The sequence below is a fragment of the Hyperoodon ampullatus genome (genome assembly GCF_949752795.1).
Source record: "Hyperoodon ampullatus genome assembly, chromosome: 13".
In the NCBI taxonomy this organism is placed as follows: domain Eukaryota; kingdom Metazoa; phylum Chordata; class Mammalia; order Artiodactyla; family Ziphiidae; genus Hyperoodon; species Hyperoodon ampullatus.
Genome location: NC_136926.1, coordinates 30,902,146 through 30,927,673, shown reverse-complemented (window position 1 = coordinate 30,927,673; position 25,528 = coordinate 30,902,146). Strand labels below are relative to the sequence as shown.

General features: G+C 43.2%; 1 protein-coding gene across 1 annotated transcript in view; it reads right to left on the bottom strand.

Moving 5' to 3' along the window:
• PPP4R1 (protein phosphatase 4 regulatory subunit 1) overlaps positions 1-24,916 on the bottom strand; it is a 61,661-nt gene extending 36,745 nt beyond the window's left edge. The window contains exons 1-6 of the mRNA XM_079717142.1: positions 24,905-24,916; positions 24,762-24,806; positions 6,988-7,123; positions 6,038-6,144; positions 2,097-2,239; positions 1,503-1,649 (exon numbers count right to left, since the gene is read on the bottom strand). Of these exons, the coding sequence (XP_079573268.1) occupies positions 1,503-1,649; positions 2,097-2,239; positions 6,038-6,144; positions 6,988-7,123; positions 24,762-24,806; positions 24,905-24,911 (585 nt within the window). The 5' untranslated portion in view covers positions 24,912-24,916. The remainder of the gene's footprint in view (positions 1-1,502; positions 1,650-2,096; positions 2,240-6,037; positions 6,145-6,987; positions 7,124-24,761; positions 24,807-24,904) is intronic.
• Between the last annotated feature and the right edge of the window lie 612 nt (positions 24,917-25,528).

The following is a 25,528-nucleotide window of genomic DNA, read 5'->3' as shown; positions in this document are numbered from 1 at the left end:
CTGGCCTCCTCAGAGTGGCAGGTGACACTGACATCCCCCAATCCCCAAAGCAGTGTTGTTTCTTGACTCCAGACTGTTTCTAGGCATCTCCAAGCCCGAGTTAACAATCCAGAGATACACAGTATCACTGATCTAGCATAATTAAATTTCTTAGAATGAATTATTCCCAAAACAAACAACTGGGAAGGGAGGGAATGCCAAACATAGCAAAGTTAACACAAACCAATTGTGAGAGAATCACAGGTTTCACACTAGCGCTGGATATAGCCTTTTATTATAATTATAATGTTTTACTATTCTTAAAACCCATCAAAAATTATAATAAAGCAAGTTAAACTCTGCTCAATATAAACCAACATTTATGCCAAAACTGATTTCCTTTTTATTGAGAAGCTTGTGAAATTTTAAAAAAAAAATCAAGTTTTGGAACTTGACAGAGGTAGTGCTTTGTACATTATGAATGTACTAAATGCTACTTAATTGTAAACTTTAAAATGGTTAATTTTATATTATGTGAAGTTCACTTCAATAAAAATGGTATTACTGAAAAATATCTAAATTTATTAACTGATACCTGAGTATTTAAAAATAAAATAATGGAATTTCCAACGGAAAGGAACTAGAGAGAAAATCTAATTCATCCTATGAATGATCCAGAAGCACTATAAAATTATTTTTAGTGTAACTTTTTTCATATCAACAAAAATGCAATTATATTAGGTTTAAATAGCAAACTCTCACTATCCAAATAGATTTGAATAAATTTTCAGATGGATTTATCACTTTTCTATTTTATTATAAGAATTCTTACTTTCTGAACTGAGGAACCATAGATGTGAATTATAACAGATATTACTATATGAAATTCATACCCTATTTATGATGGCTCTCAAATAATCAAAATATTTGCTAACCATGTCCAAAACACCACAGAACTCACTATAATACTTGACTTTATTATGTGCATAATGACTTAATCTGTGTATTTTTCTAATAATCATAATTTATATCATATATTCCTTCCTGCAAAGACCATACTGTCAAGTACGGTAGCCAAGCAGCATCCCTCTTTTTCCTACTGTGCTTACACGGTGCCTAGAAAAGTGCTCGACAGCAATTCAAGGAGCTCAAATGTTTCTTCATTCAATACAGGATTTTTAAAATTCAACTGGTTATTTTTGCCATCTTATTTTTCCATTTTGATAATGAATTTACAGTTAATTTATTATTTTCTTGCTGTGTATCTTGCTTTCTCAGAGCCCAGTTATAGAGCCATCGAATTCCCAAGTGCTTCTGCACAGCATGGGGCCCCCAGAAAAGACACCTTTTCCCTTGGAAGCCTATGTCCCTTTCTAGCCCAGCATTACATTTCAAATGTAATGATTTGTGGCTACTCTGAGACCCAGTATGTGTCAAACCTACAACATGTAATACAGCATCATATTTAACAAGCGCCTCCTATCAGTCAAGCCAGTGACTAATTCTTGCTGAGCTCTACTTACAGCCACAGCTTCTGTCTTCACGTCGTCATTGCTGTCGGGGGCGGTCAGCTCTACGAGGACGGGGCACACTTTGGTCTCTACATCAAACCGCTCAATTAACTCCTGCTCCAGCAGGGCCAGCAAGGCCGCCTGACTCGTTTTCCTGACCTAGGAAAAAACAGACACGTAAACCAAGTACACACACAGTGTAACAAAACTTAACACCTGAATTTCACAAATCTGAGGACTCCTCACCCAACTAGAGGGGGTTCACAACTGGCAAAACCTTGCCAATAAAAATCTGTGGTTATTCTGCAAAGACAGAACTTGGTAGGTTGTGCTGTAACAGATGAAGTGGAACAGAAAAGCCATTCCTGGAAAAGAGGTCTCCAAGCGCCAACCCTTTTGAGGGCCGCCTGGGAGGGCAGCGGGTGAGCAGCAGCCACTAGGCGCTGTCTGTTGCTGTGACCTCCCAGACTCTCCACAGCCTCATTTTGAAAAACAAAACAACAAAGTCTAAGAGGAAGGAACATCCCAATGAGACCACCCAGTAGGCTGCCAGGAGTGCCCCAGACTACACCCATTTCTGTAAGAACGTGGGCAGGGCCCTCCTACCTGGTTATTCTGATCTGCGAGATATCTAACCACAATGGGTAGCAAGTACTTGGAAAAAGCGTACGGGATCGCAGGCCGGTTTTCTTGACAAAACAAGGCGATGTGAGGCACCTGCTCCATCAGCTCTGCTCTCACAGTTGGTTCTATGGAAATAACAGAAAGGTGAGCTGAAGCATCCTCCCCAGAACCAGATCCTTGCCGGGCGGGGGAGTCCTCAGGAAAGCTCAGGACTCTTCCCCTCGCATCACATCATGAGTGCTTAGAAAATGCTCTGCAGCCTGCGATCCTTTTCACAGTCATGGCGAGGTCGACCCCATCCCAGCCTCTGTCCTCAGAGCCTGCAATACTTCCTGTGAGGACTGGATCTGTTCACCTGAACTCACATCGACTATAACACAGCATCATCTTCAAACTCTGCTAGTTCAGAACCTCCAGGACAAGCCGTAAGGACTGGGTCCTAATCTAATTGCAGCCAGCCAGTGGAGGGTTTACAGTTAGACTTAACTAAGATGATAAAGGGTCAGTGAATGCTAAAGGAAACCAACAGATTTTAAAAAACTAAAAAATCTGAAAAGACCCAAGTGTACTTTATTTATTTATTTATTTATTTATTTATTTGCGGTACGTGGGCTTCTCACTGTTGTGGCCTCTCCCGTTGCGGAGCACAGGCTCCGGACGCGCAGGCTCAGCGGCCACGGCTCACGGGCCCAGCCGCTCCGCGGCATGTGGGATCTTCCCAGACCAGGGCACGAACCCGTGTCCCCTGCATCAGCAGGCGGACTCTCAACCACTGCGCCACCAGGGAAGCCCTCAAGTGTACTTTAAATGTGACAGATATGGCATTTCAAAAAGATCAACTGTTCCATAGGTAATGGTAGCAAAGTCAGCAGGTTATGTGAGAAAAAAAGATAAGATTCCTATACTGCTCTCTATACATAAATTCTAGGTGAATCAAAGTTCCAAATGTTGGGCTTCCCTGGTGGCGCAGTGGTTGAGAGTTCACCTGCCGATGCAGGGGACATGGGTTTGTGCCCCGGTCCGGGAAGATCCCACATGCCGCGGAACAGCTGGGCCCGTGAGCCGTGGCCACTGAGCCTGCGCGTCTGGAGCCTGTGCCCCGCAACGGGAAAGGCCACAACAGTGAGAGGCCCGCGTACCGCAAAAAAAAAAAAAAAAAAAAAAGATCCAAATGTTGTTTTCTTTTTTAAAGATCAAAAGCACTAAAAGACAGGACACTTCCCTGGTGGCGCAGTGGTTAAGAATCCGCCTGCCAATGCAGGGGACACGAGTTCGAGCCCTGGTCCGGGAAGATCCCACATGTCGCAGAGCAACTAAGACCATGTGCCACAACTACTGAGCCTGCTTGCCACAACTACTGAAGCCCACATGCCTAGAGCCCGTGCTCCACAACAAGGGAAGCCACCACAATGAGAAGTCCGAGCACCGCAACGAAGCGTAGCCCCTGCTCACCACAACTAGAGAAAGTCCGTGCGCAGCAATGAAGACCTAACTCAGCCAAAAATTAAAAAAAATTTTTTTTAAATGGCAAAGGATATGATTACTTAGTTCATTAAAAAAAAATGCTCATCTTAAAAAAAAAAAAAAGCACTAAAAGACAACATTTAAAAAAATGTTTAGGGGGCTTCCCTGGTGGTGCAGTGGTTGAGAGTCTGCCTGCCGATGCAGGGGACACGGGTTCGTGCCCCGGTCCGGGAAGATCCCACAGGCTGCGGAGCGGCTGGGCCAGTGAGCCATGGCCGCTGGGCCTGCGCGTCCGGAGCCTGTGCTCCGCAACGGGAGAGGCCACAACAGTGAGAGGCCCGCGTACTGAAAAAAAAAAAAAAAGTTTAGGGAATTCCCTGACAGTCTACTGGTTAGGGCTCCATGCTTCCACTGCAGGGGGACATGGGTTCGATCCCTGGTTGGGGAACTAAGATCCTGCAAGCTGTAGGGTGTGGCCAAAAAAAGAAAAAAGTTGAATCTTGAGGTGGGAAGCCCTTTCACGGCAAACAAAACCCCAAAATTAATTAAGACCAGCTACTTTCACTTTATAAAGACTTCATTATAGACAACAGATGTAGCTAACAGGAGTTCTGTATTTTGAACCATGTACAAAACATATACTCAAACAAAAGTAAACTTAAAAATGAAAAAAAAAGGAGTTTGGGGTGGAGGAGAGGTAATATTAAAAATATTAAAGACTGCAACTTTCCCATATCAGATGGAGAGACAAGAATCCTCAAATTCATGGAAGCTCCCATCACAGTGGCTCTGACACCCCTCCGGCCCTTCCATTCCTCCCAAACTACTCCTAACAGTCAGAGGAATCTCCCAACCAGCCTTCCGTCACCCATCTTTTCCTCAAGTCAATCCACACTGCTGTGTTTCTGTTCTAAATCACAAACAAAGGAAACTCTCTGGCTTGGCACAGTATAAATCTTTACAATCTGGCCCTCAACCACCTTATTTAAGTCTCATTCTTCTAAACTGTAGGCCCAGTAAACTCACTGTTGGCCAAATGGGCCGCTGTCCTGAGCTCCCCAAACCTCTACACCTGTCCTTTCCTCTCCCAAGGCCCTCCTCCCCTCCCTCCCCATCAAACCCAACTCAAATGCCACCAACTGTCCAAAGCGGGCCCCAACCCTCCCTGGTATAATTTACTGTTAGTATGTCGGCTGCATTCGTTAAACTGTTAACTTGATGACAGGGAGTCTTACTCATCTCAGTAAGGCTCCAGCATTTAATCTAGAACCTGGCATAGAGTATGCACTGTTTTCACATTTACTGAATGAATTCAAAGTGTAAATGTCAAGAGAGATATTTATCAGGAACTCAACAACTTGAGATATATTTTAAAACACATATAGAATATAATATATGTAAAGAACAGCACTGTAGTTGGTAAACAGGTGAAAGAAAATAAACACAAATTCCACCTTAAAGAATATCTACATCTCTACTATGAAAGGAATGAACACAATGGAATGCAATAGTGCCAAAATTTTAAGTTAAATTGTTTATCTCTGCTAAACCTAAAAATAAATTATAAGTAAAAATCATAATTGATGAGACCCTCCTAAAACCATTCTGGAACAAGCATATACATGAGCAATTATGTACACAGAACATCATAAAGAGATAGAATATTAGGAAGCTTACTAATGTTTTTTCTATAAGAAAAAAAATATTTAAGGCTTACATAAATAGTAAACATATTCCCATAAAATGAGTTGCTTACCAAAAGATGAGCTCATCTGAAAATTAAAGGATGAGAATTGTTGCCATGTCAAAAGTTTGATAAATTGAAAAATAATACATTTTAATAAAGAGGTCATGGATTTAAGAGAAATTTTTTATTTGATTTTTGAATCATTTCTAAAATCAAATATAAAAATATGCTCAAAACAATATTGGGTTAAAATGGTAAATTTTATGTATGTTTTACCACCATAAAAAATATTTTTTAAAAACGTAATAAACCGTATTCAAAGCCTCAAAACAAGTTTACCTCTTTCTTAAGCAGACTCTCCTCCTCTTTTCACTTTAGAGACAAACAGCCTTAGTTTTACAAGGGGTGATAAACATTTTTTATAAGTAAGAACGCATTTTATATTTGCCAAAAAATTTACAGCCCACTCCATCCTTTTAATTTATTTAAAATTATTTTTCAAAAGAATTTATTAATCCTAAAATAGTATTAATGTACATGATGCAAAACAATGTTCTTAGTTTTTTCTTATGAGAAATTTTCAAAGTTAAACTAAATGGGCCTACTATAAAATGTTTGGATCTTAGTAACAGGTTTTTATTTTCTTGTTACTGATGGGTTTGATAATTTACTTAGGAAATACTTCAAAGAAATCTCACATTACACTAAGTTTTTCATTAGTTTTTAGAAACATAATTTAGTAAAAGAAACCTTTCTCTGCATAAATATATACCTGAATCATCAGCTAATCTGCTAATTCTTTCCAAAACAGCAATACAATCTCTCTCATCATCGCAGACTTCCCTCAGTGTGTCCAGCAGACTCCGGGCCACCATTTGTCTACACAGAAAAAGAAAATTATATGATGTTCAGTGGCATTAATAGTTAGTATTCAGAACTTTAAAAGGCAGAATCCATATAGTTTAAAAGAAAATTTTTCTTAATACATTTTATAACATATTAAGTCCCTAATTTCCTAAGTGACAAATGCCAGTATGGATTTTATTTTAACAAGATGAGATTGAATATTTACCAAAATATGTTTCACCTTTACCTGATCTGACAAGTTTCTAAGGTCACTGAAAATTTGTTTCAACTAGCTACCTTCAATTATCATAAATATGGGAAAGTACAATCATTCTTCATTATGTAAAACGTTATCTTTACACATTTTACTCAATGAGTTTTATACATCTATAGTCAATTTTATTAGCAAAGACTTTGAGATTTCCCCGAGAAGCCTGATACAGGTGGTCTGGGGGCCCTAGGTGGACAAACAGTGCATCAGGGAGAGTTTGAGCTCTGGTCACTGCCGTGTCCTTCGCCCCTTGGCCACCAGTCACCTGGCCCACAGCAGGCACACACCACCACCTGCTGGAGGAGGAACTGACGCCTCAGCAGCCACTTTAATGAACATTAAAATTATGCCTAATAGCAAAAAAGCAGTTTGTTTGTTTGTCTGTTTTGTTTTTGCCAAAAAGCCAAGAAGGAGCGCTGCCTGCTCACAGGATGGAGGAGTAAACGACTGTAAAGGCGGCCACGGCTGTGACCAGCAGTGAAGCTGGGTGACTCAGACCACACGGTAATGACATCTACTTTCAACTGGATACGTCTGTTTACTGAAATCCATGCAATAAAAGCCACACTTGTGCTTCCACCTTAATGGAAAGCATACGCACATACCTGTTAAATACGTTCTCACTCGCAGCATACTTGTCCAGTCTCCCCAGGGGCGTCAACATGTCATCTTGTGAGACAAAGTCCAGGGCTGAAGGTACAACAATCACATCAGACTCTGAGCTGCAGTCATCCACACCAACTATCAGAGACATCAGAAATACTCCTTGTAACACTGTCGCACTAAAAGGTACCCCTGCCTCTCCGAAGCAGCACAAGGAAAACTGCTCTGTATTGCTTGTGGAGTGGCACAAAAAGGCACAAGAGAATCTCAGAATCGGTTCAGAAGCCACGAATGACTGACGGAGGCTTCTTCTCCTTTTCTAACCGCCCCTAGAAGCACAGGGGTCAGGAGAAACTCAGTCTGGGGTGATCAAGGAACAGAGTGATCAGAAAAGAGTGATCACACAGACCTGAGAATTTACACGTTCAACCAGAACACTAACAACTTGTAAATAAATGAACTGTCAAACACTGACAGTTAATTCTGCAAGGCAGTCAGAGAACAACTCACATTATATACAGAACAAAGACAAGACAGCAGCCATCTCATCAGAAAGAATGCCATATGAGAAGCCAGAGACAGAAGAGCAACATCTTTAAAGGACTGAAAGAAAAAAAAAAAAGTCAACCTACACCTCTATACCCAGTAAACAGAAATTGTTCAAATATCTTTGAAATTCATGACTTTCAAACACAAAGGTGAAATAAAGACTTTTTCTGACATACAAAAGCTGACAACCATCACCAGCAGCAGACCTACACTACAAGAAATACTAAGAAAATTATACCAGATGGAAATCTGGATCTTTACAAAGGAATGAAGACTAGCAGAAATGGTGAATAGGTGGGCAAACACAAAAGCCTCTTCTTATAGAAAAACATCTCTTTAAAAGATAATTAACTGTTTAAGGCAAAAGTATGTACTGTAAAATAAATAAAAAATGTATTGTGGGGGTTATAACATGTGTAGAAGTAAAATATATGATTACAATAGCACAAAGGCAGAATACCAGGGGGGAATATTGTCCTAAAGTTCTTTTATACATATTACGTGAAAGTAGACAGTAATAAGTCAAAGGCGCATACTAATTATAAACTCTACAGCAACTATTAAACACCAAAAAAAAACCCCACCCAAAACATATAGCTAGTAAGCCAATAAAGGCCATAAAATGGAATCATAAAAAATACTGAACCCAAAAGAAGGCAGAAAAAGAGAATAAAAGGAAAAAGGAAAAGATGGGACAAACAGATGGGAAATAGCAAGATGAGAGAGGAAAACCAAACCATATCAATAATCACATTAAGTGCAAATGCTCTAAGTAGCCCCACTTAAAGGCAGAGATTGTCAAACTGGATTAAAAATAACACCTAACATGAAAATAATTCCTTACATAGTACAGAAAAGTTTTAACAGGTTATTCTGATCTACAATTCATAGCAAAGTACCTTATATATTATGAATCAGAGTCGTAAAAACCACCCAGACACTCTCATTTGACCTATTTCCTCCTCTAAGACTGTTGAGCTGGCATGACCTCAAAGGCACCTTTATGCAAGCTCTAGAGTTCTATGACTATGACCAAACTGTTTCATCAGTCGCACGCTTGTTCATCTTGAAGACAAACATTAATAGTACTGATTCAGGTCCATAAAAAGTCAGAGGCTTTTGGGAAGAGTCCTAGAGCAGTGACAGTCTAACACTGCTGTGTTTAGGACAAGCTTGGAGCACTTACCCTAAAATTCAGACCCCAGATCTCATATTCAGATCCTGATTGTGCAGGTCTGGAGTGAGGCCCAGGAGCAATCATTTATAATAAATACCCCCAACTAGCTCAAATGCAGATTGCTGAACAACCGTATTCAAGAAACATATGCTGAGAGGGTAACAATCATATTTTGCTTCCACTTACATTACCACTCTACCCATTATGGTTGACAATTATTTCTGTACAAAAGGGAGTGTTCCACTCCAGCAGAGGCACTGGGGACAAAGGTGCATTTCTATTTCCCAGAACTGCAGCCTCCTGCCAATAACTGTGGAACTGTTTTGTCCTGAATCTTCCTCTCCAAATTCAGGATTTCCTCATCAACTCTTGATTGGACTGGGACCTTCCTGGTGGCGCAGTGGTTAAGAATCCACCAGCAATGCAGGGGACACAGGTTTGAGCCCTGGTCCGGGAAGATCCCACATGCCGCAGAGCAGCTAAGCCTGCGTGCCACAACTACTGAGCCTGCGAGCCACAACTACTGAAGCCCACATGCCTAGAGCCCGTGTTCCACAACAAGAGAAGCCACCTCAATGAGCAGCCCTTGCACCGCAACGGAGAGTAGCCCCCGCTTGCCACAACTAGAGAAAGCCCGCGTGCAGCAGTGAAGACCCAACGCAGCCAAAAATAAATTAATTAATTAAAAAAAATTCTTGATTGGACTAAATGGCTCTGCATTTCATATCTATGGAGGCTGCAAGGATGTGATTACCATGGCTACAGACTGCATACCTAAGTCTTACCCAGCCACCCTACAAATGCCTGCCACAGGTTACAAGAAGGAGAAACAAAAAAATAATCCATAAAAACTATCACCACTAAGAAAGAAAAATCCTACAGCATAAATGATGGTACAGTCAATAACATCCTCAGATAAAAAAGACAAAACAGAGGGAGTAAACACAGCTATACTGCTACAAGAATCATATAGTTTATGCAAAGTAGTACATTAACTTTAAATAGATTATGGTAAATTAAAGATGTAAATTACAACCCTTAGGAGTACTCTCTAAAACATGCAAGAAAGGATGGCTAGAAAGCCAACCGAGAGTTAAAATGGAATGCTAAAAAATACTGAGTTAACCCCAAAGAAAGTCACAAAAGGAGCAACAGAGAAAAAAAAAAGACAAATAGAAATAAGCAACCAGATCAATAATTACATTACTTATAAATGGACTAAACATTTAAGTCAAAAGGTAGAGAATCCCAAACTAATAACAAGGTAACAACTACAGTTGTTACTCAACTATAGTCTGTCTACCAGAAACACATTTTTAAAGTCAAAATTTCAACCCATGCGTTGAAAGAAAAGGATTACAAAAAGGAGAGAGATAAAACATGAAACAGTAAGCATAAGAAAGCCAGAGTGGCTATTTTATTACCAGACAAAATAGACGAAGACAAGGAGCATTACAGAAGATGAAGAGAGACCTTTCATCACCCGACCTGTGCCCCAGTGCCCCTCCTTTCTGGGTCACTAAGTTGATTCTGGATTCTTGGACGTTACAGCAGCAAGAGCCCCTTACAGTGTTCACAGCCTTAAAAATCCAAATTCCTACACTGAAGAAGTGAAGAAATCATGTCAGCTTTTAGTGTTATTTGAAATTTCAAAATGACTTAAAAGCAATGAAAACAATGATCACTTGAAATGTTTTTTCAAATTATATCTATGCTCCCCAAATTCCAGTGCTCCCTCTTCCCCTGTAAATTTACTGTCTTCCGTAGCTGAAGGGGGACCAGGATGGAAAGGAAAAAGATGACCTAAAAGGTCAACATGAGACAGAATCCCTACACTTACGTAGGAAACCCTCATTTTTCAAAACTTAATATTCAGTTATAAAAGCTTCCATGAAGAAGCTAAATGACAAAAGTGTCAATGAACTCTTGTGTTTTTTAGTGAATTCTAACAGAATTCCTAACTGGAATAGAAACCTGGGATACGAACTGAAGTCTTATACTGAAGCGTTAGCCCATCTGGCCTCAAATCAGACTCAATAGATCCTTCCAGTTCCAAATCAGGACAAGAATCAAATGTGTTACAATGCAAATTAAAGAGAACATCCAGAAAAACAGGACAAGAGAAAGAAATGATAAAACAAGGACATTTATCTTTGTTACTTGTAAAACTGAATCCCCCCCTTCGCATGAAGGTAAGAGACCATGCAGCACGAGAGAGAGAGTCACCCCTGCATTTCAGGAAGGGCTCCATCCACTTTCCACTCCCCACACCAGCACCAGCACCAGCACCAGCTCCAGCTCCAGCTCCAGCAGAAACCCAGAGCTATAGAAACCAACATCCCATTCTATTAAATTTAAGGAAAACAGCGTCTAAAATGTAAAAATTTAGAAGTTGGACCCATTTGAAATTTTAAAGATGATTATCACTACACAATTACATCGACAGTGATGTGAAAAGGGCAGAGGCTTTTTAAAGTTAAGACAGATCTGGGTCCAAATCTCATGTTCTGCTCCTTGTGACCTATGCGTGTGGACTTAATGCAAGTAATTAATTAATTTGGCTCCATTTCCTCACATGTAAAATACGTATTTGTTGTCAAGACTTTAAGACACACAGACAAAGATAACATCTATAACGCACCTAATACGGTGTCAGGCTAGTACGTCCATGTTCCCTCGAACCCGCAATTCATTTGTTTCTGATACAGAGAATCTCATCGTGGTTTCCCTGTGTTTTAAAATGTTTTCATTCATTTCATTCAACAAGTAGGACGGCACATCTACTGTTTACTTTAAGTGCCAGGCACTCAACAGGGAACACAGATATAAAAACTAGACAGAAATTGTATGCATGTATCTATGTACACACATGTGTATATATGTGTGTGCACAGACACAGACAAAAATATGCTACCAAGAAAGATGCACGGTGTAAGAGTACATACACACAACGCGTGCTGTCCACTGTTACACTTCTAGGTCTGCCCTGGTGAGTAAGAGAAGGCTTCAAAGCCCAGCCAATTCTGGGAAGATACACTGAGGTTTGCCAAGCAGGACAGAGGGCGGAACAGGGCGTCCTAAGCCAAGAAGCCCAAAGACAGGGAGTCGAGGAAAACCAAGTCATGTCTAGAAAATGAGTAGTTGTTCAGGACACGTGGGGCACAGGGTTCACACAGAAGTGAGGCAGGAGGAGGAGGGGACAGTGACCAACCAAAATCAACTTAGCCTTCTAGTTTTTAACAGAGTAACATTATTACATTTTGCAAACTCCTCCTACCTGGCTGGAGAAATCGCACTGCCGCCCTGTAACTGGGACTGGCACTTGAGATTTTCTAAGCAACAGTGGAGTTAAGTTCAACCATTATCTCCTTTGAGTGAAAATTCCGGGCAGCGGAGATACTTATTCAACTATGTTATAATAAAATGTGATTTAAATGATCAATTATTAATTAAAACCATCTTTTTTCTTTTTTAATTAAGAAAGAAGCAAAGATCGTGGTGTCTCTCCCAAGCCGAGCTGCCTGCAGGTCAGCGCATGGCATTCCGAGAGCACCACCGCCAGCCTCGCTTCGCTCCCCTAACCATCGTGGAAGCCCTCGGCCCCCCCAGGAGCACAACTTCTCACCCGAGGGAGGCAATTCTAGCTCTGCCTGCATCAGCACCATGAGCCGCCGTCCTACGCCCCATCAACAAGGCTCAGATATGCTCCACATTCGTGCTAATTTCATGCTCACTCAACAAGACTTCTGAGCCTACTCTTCTTAAAGCTTACACTTCTCTCAGACGTCCCAAACCTCTATTCCAAGTCCCCAGAACTACCTTCAAAAAATCACCTTCCATTCTTATCTTACTACCATACATGCATTTGATGCCAAGTCAGGAAAAAGAACGTGCCAGCAACCATGAGCACAGGAGCACGGGAAGAGCGGCGTGAGGGGTCACCTGTCCACATACCTGCTTGAGGACAGCGGGAGGCGGCACAGAGGTGCTCAGCTGCTCTCACGCGCGCCTCAGAACAGCACCTCACCGCCCTGTCTAAACAGAGATTCTCCCACCACGGCCATAAACACCAACCCCCTCACCGAGGACTCAACCACAGAAACGACGTTCCGACACGGAGGGAAAGGAAAGGCTGGCTGCTGGCCCTGCACACGTGGCCAGGACCACACTTTAGGGGCAACACAAGGTAAGTAAGGGCCATTCTGACCACCTGGGCTTTTCCCGAAACACTGAATCCAGAACTTAAGCCTGCTAGTCTCTAAAATGACTTTTCATCAGACTTCTTAAAGCTGTAGCTCACCTCCTCATCAAGACAAAAGCAATCTGTCCTATTTCTTTCACTCTTGTGACTCTTCTCAAAGATTGGCAATAATCTGCCAAAACTAGGGACAAGGCTGACTCCCCTACCCAACACCCTCATCTTAAATTCTCTTTTCTTGGATTCTCTTGGAATATTTTCTACCTTTCTAGACTATTCTTGCTTCTCTCTAACCCTTTTGTGTAGGTAGTTTCTTTCCCCCCACTTTGTCCTCCTATACACATTGTACACATACACATACACACACACACACACACACACCTCCTCCCCTCAATAAGCCACAGCTTCCACTACCATTCACAGTGCAGAGGACCCCAAAGTTCTCCTGCTCTGACCCCCACGACCGGGTTTGCAGGTACTTCAGAGTCTGCACCTCCATGTCACATGTGTTCTGAAAACCAAACTGTCCAAACCAACCTGATAAAAAATCAGCTCTTCCTCATGACTTTCTGATTACCACCATTTTCCCCAGTAACCTGCAGTTCTCAAACTTGAGGCCTTCAGTTACTCTGTAAGGCACTTTTCTTGCCGCCACACCTGATCAGTCGCTAAGAACTAGAAATTCTACTTCTATGAAGTACTCTGTATTCCCACACCTCTCAGTTTCCAATACCCTAATTCAGAGGCTCTGACATCGTCTGCTTAGAGCAAACTGGGGTATTTGAACCCCATAAGGTACATGAAGCTTTCCTGAGGAATAAATCAAGCAGATAACTCCAAGGGCTATACCAGACCCCAACCTGCAGGAGTACTCCCTCACAAAAATGTGCCTGGGCTGTGGATCGAAGGCTTTCCCTTCACAACCTCCCACCTCCTGTGACCTCAAGGCTGCAGTGCTGCACTGCCCCCATGCAGAAAAGCCTCCACTGCAAAGCAAAGGGACCCTCTGCAACACTGATGAAGTGTTAAGAGTTCAACTCTCTAAAGGCTGTAATATATACTTTTACAAGTCAGGTATTCATTCTTCAACCCTTTGCTTTCAAAAAAATCGAAAGACCGATAGCTCATTAAAAATAATTTTCAAATTTTTGACACATAGGTTGGAGGAAGTTCAAGGAAATTAGTGGCATCGCTAGTAAAACCCTTTCCATCCACTTATCTATGTCAACAAAATTTCTCTGGGCTTATAGCTCTTAAAATAAAAAGTAGAAATTGATGCTAAATATTGTCTTATTCTAGCAATAAATTATATTCACCCATGAATACATGTTACTTTTTAAAAGCTCCATCCATTTTATTAACAGACACCTATTTAATAAAATTTTGTTTACCAAGTGTTTATCATAATTTGCAATACATTCTGGTTGATCAACTGAGCATTAATAAAGAAAACAAAGTTTTAAAGTTTTTTTATGGCCACAGGAAATTAAAAATTTCAATTTCTCCTTGTATCTTTGGTGCAAAGAAACGTGATAGGGTGATCAATAAAACTTGCAAGCATAAAAATATATTAAGGTAAAATTTTGTGCAGGAAATAGAAAGATCAAGAAGAAAAAAGAACAATGTAAAATTCCCAATTTTAAGTTTATTCTTGAATTTTTGAAAAGTGGATGATAGTGTGAAGTGCTACATTTAGATTCCATTTTTTAAAGTGATTATGACAGTTTGATTTTGAAAATACCTTTAAACTTGAAAATGTCTGAGAGAAAATTTCCGAGATTATTTTAGAAGGTATCCAGTCATTAAGTTGGAAGACCACTGCTCTCGACTCTCACAACGGTCAGTCCACTTACTCCAGTCTCCTCATCCTCACCCGGTTTGCAAATCAGAACCACTTCCACCTTCCGAAAGCCCTTCCTCCCTCCCCTCCCCCACCCGTCTGGATGAAGGTACCACCGCTCTCCCACCGTAATCCAAGGGCCCCCCTGATCTGCCCCCACAAACCCCGCACACAGCCTAGGCCGCGGGCCGTTTTCTGCAGGTGCCTCACACTTTTCCATCTGCTCCATGTCTGCCCTCTTTACCCTCCTCATCTCAGCTTAAACTCACCTTCTTATAAATACCACCCAGGAAGTTATTTCCTACTCTTTCTGATGACGAGCTCTTCCTCCTGTGAACTCCCCACAGTCTTGGGGGCCTGCGCTTTACTCCACCAGCAATCGCAGTGTTTTATTTTTTCTTCTTTATTTTTCCTTTTGTTCCCCCCATCCCCACCCCCACCCCCGCAACCGAAACACAGGTGAAGTCCCAGAAGACAAAGCCTGTCTTGCTAATCTTTTTATTACCTAAACAAACAAACAAAACCAAAAAATGGGGTCTAATGCTTCTCCAGAAGAATGCCTATTCATTAACATTTGTTAGCGAGAAGGTAGTCCACAGAGACATCTGCGGAGACAAGGGTCTTTTAATAGCACTTTATCCTCCCCTAAGACACTCACAAGACCATTAGCATATTAGCACCTTTGAGAAGTACTACACCCAAGAGAACTGATTAATTTGCACAACTTAACTTTCACCAAGCTTGATGAAAACATCCTTCTATTCCCCACAAAGCCTCTAGGAATATCCACTAAAACAGAAAAAAGCTGATGGTCTGTCCTCCTTCAATCTTTCCCTTGATAATGCTAAGGCCACAAATAAACTTGCCGAGTTTTTGTTTGTTTCCCAAGTCCTTTACATCTTAAAAAATGAAAGATAACGAGACACACCATACAGATTTAATCATTTATGAGTTACCTTAACATTTGGGGCTTTAAATATTTTAACAAATAAACCAACAAACAGGAAAGGCAAGCTCTTCTGAAAAGCAGAAAGCCAGCAAGGAAATGTAACTGATTCAGGTAAGAATCATCTACACACACTAATACTCACGGGTGAATGTTTGTCTGGGAATGGGATATCCCCCAGCGTCAAGTCACTTCTCTTATCAAATTTTGATACAGGAAAAAAAAAAAAGAGAATCTTTAAGTGGAGAAATCTGGTAGACATCACACCTTAACCAAGCTGTTAAAATCAAATTACCACCACCAATGATGGAGAACTGACATCAGGTGCCTTTTGAGATGAAGCACTGAGAAAATCATGGAATTACTTACATAGCATCTCTGCACACACACAAAGAGGGAGGGAGGGAGAAAGGAGCATAACCTGAATTAAATCACGAGGAAACAGATAAAACCAAGTTGACTCTTCAAAACTACCAACATCATGAAAGATAAAGGCTGAGAAATTGTTCCAAACTAAAGAGACATGACAACTAAATGCAATGGCAGGAGCCTGGATTGGCAAGATAGCTGCTATAAAGGACATTATTGGACAATCGCTGAAATCTGAGAATGAACTACATATTACATAGCTGATTTGCATCAATGCTACACTTTCTGAATTTGAGTGCTGATTATGAGAGCCTGGCCTTGCTCTTAGGAGATACAGGCTAATGGTCAGGTCTAAAACTTCTTAAAAAGGTGCAACAAAGAAATTAAGATTAAGAATAACCTATACATTACACTGTGTGTCTGTAATTATAATCGTATAGAGAAACAAAGAGCAAACTGCCAAAATGTTAACAATGTTGAATGGAGGTGATGTCTGGGGAATTAACTATAACGCCTGTGCAACCTTTGTGTAAGTCATAAAGTTCTCAAAGTAACAAGTTTAATTTGAAAACAAATCATTTCATTATTTTACCGCAAATTACAATACGTTTATGGCCTTATTCAGCTTGGCCAGAAAATCACGATTCATCTCAGCAACTATATACTGAAGGCCTACTGTGTGCTGGGCTGTCTGCTATGGGTAAAGAATAAAAATGTTCCAGATATATATCCTCAAGCAACAGGTATGTCAAGTTTCAATGTGTGACAATATGCTTATCAGAAATCCTTTCTTCAAAAATAAATATTAAAAGTTCACTAAATTCTTAGAAGTGATTTTTACTAGTAAATAAGTATAAATTTGTCCTAGAGCATATTTAATTTCACAACTGAATTTAAGCAGTAATAATGTGCTAAAGTTTACTCTATGAATATTTCAAAAAACATTTCCCTAAAGTATATATGCACATAAAAGAGGAAGGGGCGTGTTTATCTACTTTCAACTTAGGTACCAAGATCACGTTTTCTATACAGCATCTACTGGTCAGAGATGCAGCATATCAGAGCATTTGCAGGTGTGGACTCCCATACATTATAGATGTGGTGTTTGTTTCTCCAGTGTGCAAACATTTTCCTTGCAGTCCTATTAACCCAATTGCTTTGGTTAGTAATCCTTTTTTCTGTACGTAATCCAAACATAAAACTTCAGCTAATCCAGGTCCAAATAATCACCAGTCCCCATAAATGAGGTACTGAATTTATCTAAAGTCTTGAGGTTTTATTTCTACCAAAAACTAACTTGATAGATTTAAATGTGAAAATAATTTCTATCAAATCTGACTTTGAATACAACTTCAAAGCAGTATATAAATTTAAATACAAATTCAGCAATAAGATTTTGGACTGACCACTTCAGTAATTAGGTAGTGTCAGGATCAGACATATCAGATCACGCCGGTGTTCTTGCCCACTTTTGCTCCAATGACTGGCTCCCTTATACACGAGTGTTTTAAAACACAAAGAAAAAGGGTATATTGTGCTTCCAACATTCCCATGGCAGGCACTACCTGGACAAAAATGATTTTACCCACCAAATAATTGGAACATGCTATGACCTTCACATCGCCCAGAACCTCTAGGAGGTTAGATAACCTAAATAAGGGACAAATTAAGGGAGGTCAAAACTGGAAGGCAGGAAGAGTACAGTAATAAAGAGTAATAAAGTAATAAAGACCATGTCAGCCAGGTCTAGATGTAACCCAACACATGCAAGGTTGGTGACTGAGCAAATTACTTAACTGTTCAGGTAAGCCTCATCAGGTGCCACTTCTGTAAATTTGTGGGGCTACACACCTCACCGGGGAATAGTGTCAGCAAGATGATAGCACAACACCCAACACACAGTATGACAACACGTGGTAATTTTTTTTTTTTTTTTGCGGTACGCAGGCCTCTCACTGCTGTGGCCTCTCCCGTTGTGGAGCACAGGCTCCGGACACGCAGGCTCAGCGGCCACGGCTCACGGGCCCAGCCGCTCCGCGGTATGTGGGACCCTCCCGGACCGGGGCACGAACCCGCGTCCACTGCATCGGCAGGCGGACTCTCAACCACTGCGCCACCAGGGAAGCCCAACACGTGGTAATTTTAAAAATGAACAAAATCCAGAAATTTCTCCCACTTCCCTTCTGCAGCAAGTTAAAGAACTGTGTGAGAGGATATCTGAGGAAAAAACTTTAAAACCTACAAGGTCTGAATAGTATTTTACCCTCTGCCACCAAGCCATCTGTGTGTGCAAGACCTTGGGCCCGAACTTTTTCATGCTTAAAATGAGAAGGATGAATATATAGTCTGTCCTCTAGCTCTTGATTTCTGTAATTCTGGAATCATTGGCTCACGACAGGCATAGATAGCACAATTCAAATTTTTAAGTTTATGTGATTCTCTGGATGATACAGCAAACCAATTTAAAATATAAAATTCAACTTTTGTTTACCAATATTCTTTTGTTACCATTAAGGCTCACCCGAAATGGTGAAACGTGCTTATTAGCATGATAAAAAACAAGCAAGATGTTGCTTCTTTTAATCCGGTGATCAATATTAAGATGAAAGTGAATTTAGTGATTATACAGGTGGGCTTCGTTACAGTAGAACCAGCAAGGAAAATGTCTCAAGAATTTAATCATTTAAACTTTCATAAACTACCATACCTCACCATAATCTCAGATGTTCTTCTGTTCGCGGATTACAACATCACATTGCAGGTATATGCCCTGTGAGATATTCAGAGTTAAAATAAATGACACTGGGATGTCTTTAAAGTACTCTAGCTGCCTCCTCCCAACCCCCACCCACAAAAGTTCAGATGTTAGAGGAGAGTAAGTAAAAGGTGGGTATATGATGGCTCGTTTGCTTTTGTGTATTTCCGAAATTTCCCATTTAAAAAGTGAACAGTATTTACCTTAAAAAATCAATGTAGTGCATAATATTAAAAGACTAAAAAAGAAAAAAATCATGAATGCAGAAAAGCATTTGATAAAATCCAACATTCATTCCTAATTTCAAAAAAGGTCTCAGGGGCTTCCCTGGTGGCGCAGTGGTTGAGACTCCGCCTGCCGACGCAGTGGACACGGGTTCGTGCCCTGGTCCGGGAAGATCCCACATGCCGCGGAGCGGCTGGGCCCGTGACCCATGGCCGCTGAGCCTGCGCGTCCAGAGCCTGCGCTCTGCAACGGGAGAGGCCACAACAGTGAGAGGCCCGCGTACCGGAATGAATGAATGAATGAATAAATAAATAAATAAATAAATAAAGGTCTCAGGAAACTCAGGGGACTTTTCTCAACCTGATAAAGGGCATCTGTGAAAAAATAATAAATTGAACAGCAAAATTCAAACTTCCACGGTTCAAAATACACTGTTAGGACAATGAAAAGAAAGTCAAGGAATGGAAAATAATATTTGCAAATCCCATATCTGAGAAAGGACCTGAATCCGGAATATACAAAGAACTCTCAGAACATAGTAAGAAAACAACCCAATAAAAAAAGATTTGCACACTTCACCAAAAAAGATATACAGATGCTAAATGAGCACATAAAAAGATGAGCATTATCAGACTTTAAGGAAATGCAAATTCAAACTGCAAAGAAAAACACACTTAAGAGACTAAAGTGCCCGGCAAGGATGTGGGGCACCTTGGACTCCCACACACGCTGGTCGGGGCGGGAAGCCGTACAGCCACTTTGGAAAACAGGCTGGCAGGTTATCTACCCGAGAGAAGGGAATGTTACATCCACACAGAGACTTGCATCTGAGAGAGCTGTAACAGCCAAGAACTGAAAACCTAGCAACATCTTAAAGACAGAACACCTGAGAGAAGTGAAGTAAACTTGCTCAAGATGATACAGTGAATAAATGGCCAGAGCCTGAACCTGGCTCTAAGTTTATGAAGCCCAGCACTCTTCCCCCTTTACTAAACTATACCGAGGCATATTCCAGAAGCACAGCACGATCAATGCTCGAATACTAACCAACTGATACCAATTAGGCCAGAAAAGGAGTCTGCTCCTAGGTCTGTGGAGAAAGGGAGCCAAGAAGACTGACTTGTAAGGAGAGAGTTGGGGACGGGCGTGGGGAGGTGGCCCTCGGGGGACCTGCAAGCTGGGAGACTGTGCAAAAGTCCCCTCCTACAAGTCCTAGGGAGCACTGGCCTCCTCACCACCTTCACCAAAGTTGCAGAGGTGTGTCACCCGCTCTTCTTCCCAAAACATTAAATCATGTTTATTTTCAGATCCAAGTTAAAAGCAAAACAACACCCCAATTCAAGTGCAGAAACTGCCCACCCTCTCATGTAGCTGATGGCAAAAATTCTTTGTCATCAAGACAGAAAAATGCAAAATTCCAAAACATAAGGCAAACACAGGAGTGAAGTAACAGTAGTTTAATAAACAAAATCTTCGTTTTGATGAGACGAGGAAATGAGGCCAAAGGACCCGAAATAATAAACCAGTGATCAACACGTGGCAGACTAAGAACTCCACCCAGCAAGGGCTTGTTCTCTCTCACAGGTAGAAGAACAAATAAAAACCTATGCATTTAGGTGTTGGGTCCCCCACGCCCCGGTCCTGCAGCTACAAGCCCAAGCGGCTGACACGCACGGTTACAGAGAACAAAGAGTACTCTCCCATTTTTTAGAAATTCTGTATGGGGAATTATGACCCAAGGCATCATTAACTGATTCTATATGCATGTGGGTACCACTAAAACCATTTTTAAGCACCTTTTCTAAGACACCAACCATATTATCTCTAAACAAAGACTTCTCCTGTCCAGTCTTGCTGGTAGCAATCAAAACATGCTACAAGTCTCATGACTTACTCTCCCAAATCCCTATTTAACAACACTTCTAAATATTACGATTTTCAAGAGCACCTTCCTCAGGTTTTCGACTGACTCCCTGGCCACCACAGGACACAGCCCCAACCTTTCATGCCTCACTTCCCCAGGTGGCGAGACTCTAAGAAGCTTATCAAACCCAGTTTTCAGAAACAGTCGAGGGCCCAAAGACTCTGGACGGAGTTTAGTCTAGGTAGTTACACCCAATTAGTTCTGGATCCATCGTTAATTCACTGTTTCAAACCTGAAAAACAGTATCATGTAAAAGGACTCCAAAACTTTAACAGGAAAAATTCTGTGCTGTCATATTCCAGAACACAGCTCCAAAAGCCCTTCCACAGCATGCTAGTCACAGCTGAGAGAGGTTAACATAAAGACTTACACCTGAGCCTCATTTGAATCCCCTCCCTCTAGGTTAAATTAAACCTCAGGCAGCATGCTAGATTCATCTTCAAGGGTATTTATTCTAAGCACAGGTTCAAACAAATCGCCTACGCAAGCTGGGGCTGCTCGATGGTGTAAACTGGGCAATCTAAGAAAAAACAGTGTTTAAAATACAATATTTAGAATCAGGAGGCCTGGCTTAAAATTCTGGTTGGTACTTAAGAGTTCTGTCCACTGAGAGAATGATTTAGCCCCTCTGTGTATCAGCTGACTTATTTATTAGTATCGGCACACCAGAGCCTACACGCCCCACGGCTACTGGGAAGAACCACCCGCATACAAAAGCTACTGCAAACCACTAAGTGTTACGTCATCTTTTTTTAAAAATAATCTTCTTCAACATATTACTCTGACAGAAATTTAAATTTTAATCAAACTCCTTCTGTGAAATTATTTTTACAAACGTTAACTCACCAAATCCTACTCTATCTTAAGTCCCATCTCACCTATCCTAGAAGTCTAGCAACTTCAATGTACATCAAAATTGCATCTGTGAAGAACTGACAGTAGAAATTTAAAACTTTTTCTCTGAAAGTCTATCCATAATTCTGCACTGACTCCCATCATTCCAGGCACAGGAAGGGTTCACCCAACTCGGAAGTTGCTCTGCTTTCACTCTGAAATTCAAAGTGTGTTTCACCGGACAGTACTGGAAGTATCACTTTTAACCAAAAACAAACTTAGTTTTTCAATGCATTACTCTCCTAAACTTAATTTTAATAGTACCTTACGATGATGATATTTACTTATCTTTATGACCTTTTGAGATGTACATACAAGGCGCCATTTTTCACACATTAGGATTTTGTTTCTTTTTCTCCAAGGGTTACCAGTCAAGTCCATCTCTGACCAACCCTTTTCCAGTTCTACCCACTTTTCTACTGATTCTACACAGAGACTTGGGGGCTTAAAACGAAACAAATCAAATGAACGACCTGAGAGCCTCATCTCAGGGTCTGGCAATGCCCCCCCCTTTCAAGATCTGGACCCCACCTAGGGCCTCCCCCGGCGCCCCAGCTTCTCATCACTTGTAGAATAGTATTTACTCTCTCTTCCGTCTTAGTCTAGGTTCTGCGTTTAGAAAGGCGACCAAGAATATAGAGCTGGAGCAAAGAACAGTGTCTTCCCCTCTCAAAGGCCGACTCAGCCCTGGCCTGGCTGAAGGGGCAGGTCTGGAGGCGGCCTCCACCAGCGCTGCCCGAGACAGAAGACCGGGCTCAGGAGACACAGCCCAGTTGTGCGGGCAGCCCAAGCCCCTCTCTAACGTCTCTGGTCCTCTCCCTTCTCCAGGATGCGCCGAGCCTCTCCATTCCCTGCCGGTCCATCTCGCCCTGGACCAAGGTCCCACCGCTAGGTTCCCCCTCTCACCCTTCCTCCCTTCAAAACAGACGCCGAGTGGTCCTTCAGCTGGCCGTATGTTCCAAGATCCCTTGTTCCTGAATATTCTGGGTAAAGGTTATCACCTGTAGAAACTATAGCAACTAAGAAAACAAGCAATTATTCTAACAATGACTTCAACCAAATTATAAATATGCAAATAAACTGTGCCTTCAAAGGTCGAACATTTTATCCTAAATTAAAACACACTGTAAATCAACTACACTTCAATTTAAAAAACCCACACTGGGAATGAACTGGACCTTAAAAAAAGGTTAATTGCAAGCATTAGCAGCAACTGTAAATATGTAAATTCCGTGGTGTAATGGTCGACATCAGTGTTCCCTTCCTTGCACCTTCCTTCCAGCTTCCCTCACTCTTTACTCATAATAACAACACGAAATAGTCACTATTTCCCAGCTACTATTCTAAGTGCTTTACATGCATTAATTTATGTAAGGCTCTAAACAACTCTATAAGGCAGGTAATATTAATTACAGCTGTTTACAAATGACAACACTTAGACACAGAAAAGTTCAACTGAGCTGCAGGAGTCCATCCAAAGTGACAACGCCAAGAACGGAACAAAGCAGTTCAGCTCCCGAGTCTTGTCTATTAACAAGTGTGCTAGGATGCTTCTGACACCTTCATTGTCACACTTACATTAAAACTGCCTGTAAACCACTAGAGGGCATGGATTGTGACCATCCTTCACACTGCCCTATCCTCAGTACCAAGCAGAAGTCTGGAGGGTCCTGAGAAATCACTGCTGAGTTCTGTACAGGTAGGCTGCCCCTTCTAGACTGTGCCCCTTAAGGGTGAAGGGCAAAAGTACAGCTCATCCTTTAAGCTTTAAGTGTGCACGGCACCTAAGTGACAATAAATGAATGACGGTCCCCGACACCTGCTGAAGAAAAGCGTCTTCTATCTGCAAAGCCTTGAACCTAAATACAAGCCTGAGAGGCCCCCGTCTGGAGACAGTCACCTCTCCAAACCTCTCCCATCCTAACTTTGCAGAAAATCAAGAGCTGCCTTAACTAACATTTCAAACTTACTCGTAGGCAGCCCAGAGACCTACGGTACAACGTTAAGGAAATGTAAACGCTGTCCTTCACTACATGAGCACTGCTGCCTTGAGAGAGTTATACTGAAAAAACATAAACCCAGACTTCGCAAAAGATAAGTTTACATATGGTTAATTCACCTTCGAAATATTTCTTTTTAGAGACTCCTAAAGAGTAAATTCCCCTCACTTCACTCAAAACACCCAGTAATTTAAAAAGTAAGCTTAATGTGGGCACGAGAAACCACATTAGACATGCTAAGGATTAACTCCACGGCATTTACAAGAGCAATTTCAAAGCGCAGCCACCTCGGAATTCCCGACTTGGATGATATTAGGGTCAGTGAGTCTCAGCACCGGGCGGGCTCTCCCCTAAGCCCCCCACACGTCCCGCCCGGGTCACCACTTCAACTCGAAGGCAATTTCCAAATTATTTTCCGACCTCGGAAGAGCGCATACGAGAGGGACACTTCCTTTCTGACACTCCTCCGGGAACAATGTCAAACTTTCTGCTTTTCTTGAAGCAAAAGACCAAGCCCTGAAAACTTCACTGTCACCGGGAAAGCCGAGATGTGAAGATGCAGGAAGGCCCAGCTGAGTCGCCAACATTTGCGCCGAAGACGGTCGGTGAAGCCGGCCCATCCCGCCCAGGCCGCCCCTTCCGCCTCTGCGGCCACGGACCCCGGACCCCGGGACGCCGCGGCGCTGGGGCGGCCTCGGGCAGGCTCCGTGCGGCGGGCGGCGCCCCGACCCGCCCGCGGCCCCCGTCCCCGCCGAGGCGCCGGGAATCAACGGGGGCGCTCCCGCTTCCGCCGCCGGGGCTCCGCCCGAACGGCCGCCGGCCGCCCCCGAGCCCGCGCCGAGGCCTTGGGCGCCCGCCGCCCTTCCTCCCGCCCGGCCCGGGCCCGGCCGCTCACTCACATCCGTCCGCGTCCTCCGGCAGGTCCTCCTGCAGCAGCGACAGGTCTGCGCCGAGGGAGACAAGAAAGGCCGTGAGCCCGCCGCCCGCCTCCCACCGCCCCGCGCCCCCGCCTGCCGCCCGCCGCCCGCCGCGGGGCCCGTACCCGCCATCTTGCGGCGCCCCCTCCTCCGCCGTCGCCCGGGGACCCGGGGCTCCAGGGGCGGTGCGCGCGGCGGCCAGTGGACGCGCGCGGGGGGCGGCGCCGCGGGGACGCGCAGGGCGGGCCGAGGGCGGCGGGCCGGGGGTGGCTCCGGACGCCGGGCGGACCCGGCTCGCCCCGCCCGCCTGCGCGCCGCTCCGCCTCCCGCCTCTCTCGCTCCGCCCGCCGGCGCGCTCTCGGCTCAGCCCGGCCCGGTGGTTCGCGGAGTGTGATGGCGCGGTTGCTGCCGTCGCCGGAGCCCCGCGCCGTGTGCCGGGCGGGGCCTCCCACGCGCTTTGTTGGGTCACCGGCGTCGCCCGCCGGGCCGCGCGCACCGGGGGCCGCGGGGCCACCTCCGGGCGGGAAGCACCGCCTCCGCGCCGGCCGCCGGGCGCCGCGAACAAAGCCGCGTGGAAGGCCGGGCTTCCTCGCTGGTCCCCCGCGTCCCGGACCCGGGCTCAGGTCCGCTCCGCCGCCCGCGCGGTAGGCGTGCGACCCGGTTGTAGGAGGACGGGCGACCCTCGCCCCCGGGATTGTCGGGATTAATGAAGAACGGCCAGAACCGAGCACCGTGTACTGGGCATCCCG